The sequence below is a fragment of the Triticum aestivum genome, chromosome 7A (assembly GCF_018294505.1).
Source record: "Triticum aestivum cultivar Chinese Spring chromosome 7A, IWGSC CS RefSeq v2.1, whole genome shotgun sequence".
Taxonomy (NCBI): Eukaryota; Viridiplantae; Streptophyta; class Magnoliopsida; order Poales; family Poaceae; genus Triticum; species Triticum aestivum.
Window position 1 is genome coordinate 684,554,478 of NC_057812.1, and position 6,424 is coordinate 684,560,901.

General features: G+C 48.9%; 2 protein-coding genes across 3 annotated transcripts; one reads left to right on the plus strand and one right to left on the minus strand.

The window, feature by feature from the left end:
• Nucleotides 1–1,101: 1,101 nt before the first annotated feature.
• LOC123149317 (uncharacterized) lies at nucleotides 1,102–2,334 on the plus strand. Its single transcript, XM_044568950.1, has 2 exons — nucleotides 1,102–1,650; nucleotides 2,044–2,334. The coding sequence occupies exons 1-2, from the start codon at nucleotides 1,221–1,223 to the stop codon at nucleotides 2,106–2,108; spliced, it is 495 nt and encodes a 164-aa protein (XP_044424885.1). The 5' UTR covers nucleotides 1,102–1,220; the 3' UTR covers nucleotides 2,109–2,334.
• A 150-nt stretch (nucleotides 2,335–2,484) lies between these two features.
• Nucleotides 2,485–6,418, minus strand: LOC123149316 (putative clathrin assembly protein At5g57200). Of its 2 annotated transcripts, none has more exons than XM_044568949.1 (15): nucleotides 6,174–6,418; nucleotides 5,953–6,022; nucleotides 5,780–5,877; nucleotides 5,447–5,585; nucleotides 5,215–5,342; nucleotides 5,017–5,109; nucleotides 4,895–4,945; nucleotides 4,739–4,804; nucleotides 4,572–4,637; nucleotides 4,386–4,466; nucleotides 4,074–4,151; nucleotides 3,806–3,973; nucleotides 3,639–3,717; nucleotides 3,360–3,478; nucleotides 2,485–3,028 (listed from the first exon to the last, which is right to left on the minus strand). In XM_044568949.1, exons 1-15 carry the CDS (start codon nucleotides 6,267–6,269, stop codon nucleotides 2,639–2,641), a joined length of 1,722 nt encoding a protein of 573 aa, XP_044424884.1. In that variant the 5' UTR covers nucleotides 6,270–6,418; the 3' UTR covers nucleotides 2,485–2,638. The 2 variants fall into 2 exon arrangements, with proteins under 2 accessions (XP_044424884.1, XP_044424883.1); XM_044568948.1 differs by having other exon boundaries at nucleotides 3,806–3,976.
• Between the last annotated feature and the right edge of the window lie 6 nt (nucleotides 6,419–6,424).

Sequence of the window (6,424 nt, forward strand, 5' to 3'; positions counted from 1 at the left end):
CTGCCGCCTCACCCGGTGGCGGCCGGGCCCGCGCCTCGCTTCCCGTGAAGATGCTGCTGTCGGCCTGGGCGCGGCATGGGCAGCAGCGGCCGCCTCAGCCAGTGGCGGCGTGGCCCACCTGGCCTCACCCGTTCCGTTGCACTGTGCCGAATCCGTTGTGCACAGCGCGGCCGCCTCCTGCGGTGGCGGCGGGGCCCGCCGCCTCCTGGTGTGGCGGCAGGTGCCACGTGTCGCCTGCCGCACCTGTCGCCACTAGTCAGGGGGTCCTTTTTGACGTTTTTATCTGCAGATAGTCCTTTTTGACAATAGCGTTCGGCAGGGGGTCCTTTTGGACAAAAAATCGAATCCCAGCTGCCGGCATTCTCCCTCTTCGTGTAAACCTTATAAAATAAGAGAGAATAGGCATAAGTATTGTGACATAATGTGTAATAACATCCCATAATGCAATAAATATCGATATAAAAACATGATGCAAAATGGACGTATCAGTCTTCGACGGATCTCACGTGTTTTGGTTGATGTTTGTCTTTGGTTGATCTGCGTAGATCCGGTCTTTGTTCGTCTGTGTTCATATGTTTATAAGTTAGATCATTTCAATCTACGACTCTCTTATAAACTGCGGTTGTTGTTGTGATGTGCTGGTCCTTTGATGCCTTAACACGACGACTTCCGGACTGACTACTACAAAAATGTTTGCTCGGCCCCAGTGTGAGAGGGGCGATGATGACGCGCGCCTTCGACTCGTTCCGGTGTTGTAGTCGTCGCTAGCTGATTTATAGATATAGATGTAATTTTTGTCACTTCTCTTATTCTTTGTCCCATCATGATGTTTGATGGTGGATGATAGATAAGAAGCTTTTTTTAGAGTAGATAGGAGGTTTTTGCAAAAGAAAATTCATCACTACATTTACAAAAAGAGATTCCCAGGGGTAAACTTGTCAAAACCGTGAAACAGTCGGCGACGCCCACTTGCCCGTGGTTTGGTCTTTTCCGGTGGGCAAAACCGTCTTAAAAAATAAACCAGTTCCCAGCCCGAGACGGAACGGAGCCGTGCCGACCTATTTGCGGATAGGCCCCCGGGCCGACAGCTATATTTACCACCCACCTACCCCTCCCCCCACCTTCGCGAGACCACCCCGCACCCCACCCACGCGCGCGTCTCCACCGGTCACGGCGAACGGCGAGCTCCCCTCCGACCACCGCCGCGTGTCTGGGTAAGCATGGCGCGGGCGCTCTCCTCCCGGGCGGCGGCGACCCTGTCCCGGCGGCTGGGGGCCCGGCCCGCGGCGGCCGTGGCCCGCCGCGCCAACCACACGCGGCGCCCGGGCGCGGGGGGCGCGATGGTGCTGGAGCTGGACGCGGCGGGGGCGTCGCCGGCGGCCGCGGAGGGCGCGGGCGCGCTCAAGCGGCGCCTCGAGGAGGCCATCGACGGCGCCATGGCCCGCATGTCCGAGCCCGAGTGGGCGCCCTTCCGGCCCGGCACCTCCTACTACGCGCCGCCGCGGCCCGCGGGGGCCGCCCTCGGCCTGCTCGAGCTCGTCACCCGCGGCGGCGGGATCGGGGTGCTCCCGCCCCCGCTCTCCGACGACGAGGCCCGCGCCGTCGCCTCCTCCTCCCGCGGATACCCCTGCTCCGCCTACTTCGTCGACGGTGAGCGGCCGTCCCGCCCCAGATCCCCCATTTCATTCCCCCTCTCCAAGTAACAATTAAAAATAAATAAATCAATAAATAATTCCCGAAACGCCCCAGAATAGGCACCTATTTGCAGCGCAAGGACAGCCGGTGGAATCCACTACGATTTAGAAACTAGTCTTGCTCTGCGATACAAGCTCATGTGGCCCTGTTTAGCAATTTACCGTAAAATTCGATTCTTCCGGGCTTAGTGATCGAAGTGATTAGTGCGATAAAATTAACAAAGCATAAGTCAAGTGCATTTCATCTCTAGTTCTCATCTTGTCATCAAAACAAAACATTTATCAATTGATCACACACTGTGTTCTTGCACCTGCATCCTTACTAAAACCTGGATTAATCCTTATGCAGGACGCTTCCCGGATGAGGAGGTGGAGGGATTGGTAGAGGATGCAGATCTAGCTGAAGAGGACTGAACTGGAACCGCTAGTTTCATCGCACTGGGTGAAGTGGGGGATCAAGAAAGACCTGTCTGTTTTATGTTTTTATTATTACCTATCTATGGGTTTCTGCTACTGTACATATGTAGAACACATGAATTCATGCCCTTTCATGAGGAAATAAGAACTTAACTGAATTCGTGTAACCTTTTCTTGTCATGTGCAACACTCATCAATATTGAGATCAGTAGTACTGTGGTCACCATCTCTTGTGCTACTGCCTGACTTTTTGGGTGAATTGAACAGTTTCAGTTACTGGTGATTTTTCTAGGTTGTGTGATGATGATGTTAAACATGCTCATGTGTTTGCGGAGATGTGTTCGATAGTGGAAATTGTGTCATGGCATTCAAATGATTGTATCATCTCCCAAACATGTTACACAATTTCCATAAGGTTTACAGTATCTACAAAGTTCAAACTATACAAGTTGCTCCTCAGAATTAGAAGAGTGGTATACAACTGACCGAAATTAGAGTAAGATACAGCAAAGATTGCGCAATTCAGGCTAAATCTGATTGTTTTGCTTTGGCGGATTTGCCGTCGTGACGAGAGCACTGAACGGATCTCCGAACGGGTTGGATAATCCGGCATTCACGGCGTACTGAGCCTGCTGCTGCTGGTATGTCTGTGGCGGCATCGCCACCATCTGATGTTGTTGCTGCTGCTGCACCTGGAAGTAGCCATGCTGCTGTGCCTGGTAGTACTGCTGCTGCCCCATCATGGCGAACTGCACATTCGATGGCGGCGCGAAGCTGTTGGACATGGCAAACGGGTCATTGGGGTCAAATGGGTTCACCGTGACGCCGCCGTTGTAGGTCACACTGGCGATTTGCTGCCTCCTCACATCGTCTTCGTATAGGCTGTCTAGCAGCAGCTTGTCGAACCCTCCGGCTTGCTGAGCAAATGCAGATGAATCAGTAAAATTGCATGCAGTTATATGCTGTGTTCGGCATTGTGGTACCTTTTCAAAAGCACTTCTTTTGTTTCTGATTTTGGGGATTGAATACTAATTTGAGAAATTTCTGTTTTTTGGGGATTGAAAGTTTTTTTTTTACTAATTTGAATGTAACAGAAGAATATCACGAGAATTGATAAAATTGCCCGTAATTAACTAGATTCTGCAGCTCAGCATATCACAACTCAACAAATGCAAACTGAGCCAACTAGTGAGCTGTGTAAAATCTTATGCAGAGATTGAATCTAAAGATATAGCAACATATACATACCACTTGGCTGACAGCTGGTTGGCTTGTGTGGTTACTCTGGGCAGCGACCAGTGCCAATTCCCACCCAGCTTTGTCAACGGCAAACAAGTCTAGAGGGGCCGAGGCATTGTTCTCACTCCCTACATTACTCACGACGTCATGATGTGGTATTTAGCAGCAGATACAACCTTAAACATTATAAACATTCTAGAAACATAAAATAGCACCAATGCAGATGAAACTTATTGGATCACAACATAATTGCTACTTGTGGTTTTGCTGATTACATCCAGTACATACCTGGTTCCACGATGGCAAGAGCAAGTGCGTTGCTTTGTTCAAGGTTTGCAATCATGGGGTGCAATTCTTCATCCAAGTTCTGCGAGCGGCATAGGAGCAAGTGTGTAAGATTCAAAGAAGCAGGCACTAATTTGGCATGAAGGCAGAACATAGTGGATCGGAGTTACTAATAGATCCCCAGTGGTTGGCGGCAATGGTGGGGGTTCATCTTCTTCTGAGAGAGTGGTATATGGTGGCTCTTCTTCAGGTGCAGCTTCTGCTGGCTCTTCTTTCTCCTCTTCAACCGGTTTCTCGGTTTCCTGTGGAGCTTCATCTTCGTGGTCACTAGGTGAACTCTGCTAGCAACAGCAAGAATTAACAGAACAATAGTGGATTTATGTTGAGTGTCTTGATTTCCTTTTTGCTTGCAATTTTACTGACAATGAACGCACTCACCACACTCTTTCTCGTGATGCTGACACTGGGTGCTTCTCTGATGTACTCTTCCATAGTTGCAAGGAATGAAGAAGGTGGCTGCATATCAGTAACCCATCAACATATATCACTATATGTCTAAATCCTCGCACCCAGAGATTTAGTGCACATGAATTGATTGACATGTATAATCAGGAGTATCCAAGAAAATAATAGTTGCGAATACGACTATAGGTCATGGCCAATTGGGAGCTATTGACTGCTATATACATAAATATTCCCTCTGTATTCTCTTAAGACATTGATGAATATTGAATGGATGAATAAGCACACCTGCCTCAAAGTAGGAAACTGGAAAGTCTTGGCGAGCTCAAGATTTTTGCAGTAGTCATAATACGCAGAAAGCTTTTCTGCCTGTGAAATAGGCAAAATCAAATCATGGAGTGACATGAACTGGTTAGTTTACCAACAATATGGAAGGAGAAGAAGAAGATGAAAAAAAAAACTGACTTTCTGTACCTGCTGGCCAGCTCTTTTATAAATTTCAAGGGCCTTGATAGCATCCATTTTTGCCATATCAAAATACTATCCAGACAAGAGAAAAAGAACTGAACTTATGTTCACAAATTGATTATGGGCATACAGGGAACACGCAGGATGACATTCAGAAGAATTGTATAGAGTACCATATCAACAAGATTGATGATGCCGTCATTTATCGAACAGTATATTTTGAAGCTCTCCTTCAAAACCTGAGGCCCATAAAACATCCATACGATCAATAGGAAATACATACTATTTGTGAACTAAAAGGAGAAAAGCATAACAAATTTGGTACTTACAAGGGCTAATGCATATTGTACAAGGTGATTGGTGCAGGCTGTACCTTCAGGCTGCGACAGTGAAGAAGATGAACAAGAGGAAAGAATGGTATCAAAGAAGCGCGGTCTTCCTATAATCAAACCTGGCAAGAAATAAGCCGTTGTAGTAGTTTCTGCAATGCAGGCAACTGATCTAAAAGATCTTCACATGGAAGGGTTCTTGTTCTACTGTGTGCCTGGGGTAAATGTGCCAACACTCCAACATTACAGTCATGACAACCAAATCAGCAAAACCATAATGGGTGTTGACTGTTGGGACTGTATGAGAAATCAGTGTTTACCTTGCCAGAAGCCTGGGGTAATTTCACCAGACGATCGGCTTCGACGTCGTATTTTAGAACCCCAAAGCATTCGACACGTTCATGTAGGTAGAATGCATACAGGCGAACCCAAGCAGAGGAATCCCATGCTGACAAAAGGGGGTGGAGGAGAGCGTCGCATCAGATACCGAAATAGAAGAGCGGGAGCTTTCGTTGGTTGCTGCAGCTCAGAATGACGCGCGATAGAACAAACCTAATGGGCTCGAGTCGTCCCTGAAATTTGGAAGCTGCAAAATGTTTCCTCTGTATGAATAGCTCAGGAAGTCATCTTTGAATGACCCGTCGCCTTCTCTCAGTAACCTATGTATCACTATCAATGTTTTAAGCGCAACCTGTAGCAAACATTACTAGTCAATGCACGCCCTTTTCGATGCACCAAATGAATACTCCTTGCTAGTTGTTGTTCATGCATCTCACAATGGACAGAAAGGAAAATTAGGAGAACCAAGAGAGAAGGGATGGAGATGACTGAATCAAGGACCATCAATCGGCATAGATAAACAAACAAGTGAGGAACAAGACCCACTATCCAATTCTTGGTCTTGGACAATCTCCGGGCCAATGTACATATGGAGTAGGCGACGTCGGCCCGCGGGCGATTTGCCGAGTTCGCAAACATTATCCCTGCATCCGGCAAAAAGATTTTACCAAGGCCGCATGGATGCTGCATTGCATGGTCAGGAAGGGGAAACCACTCACTCCTGAAGTGCCGCTCCTTGGGCGGGCACTCCATGTGGTTCGTCGCCTTCACGATGGCGATATCCAGATCCTGCAAAGATCAGAAATTTCTGGGGCGCATTAGCAATTGATGTGTCAATTTGCAGGATAATCAGACAGATACAGGAGGAACGGGATGCAGGATAATCAGACGAACACATATGAGTATGCGGCAACCATTGCAAGGGATCGGAGGAGCTGACCTTGTACTCGCTGTTGAAGTTGGCGAGGCCAACCTTGGTGGAGTCCTTGAGGGCGCCGTAGGCCTTGCGCCAGGTGCCGGACCCCATGACCGCCATCGTCGCCCTCGCCCCGGCTCCGGCCCCCGCCCCGCCCCGCCGCGCCCGCGGTCCAGCTTCGGCAGCCGCGCGCGCATGCACGACGGACGATGGTACTTAGCCCGGTGCGCCAATTTTAGCAAGGGGGCGCCAATGGAGGGAGAGGAGGTAGGCGG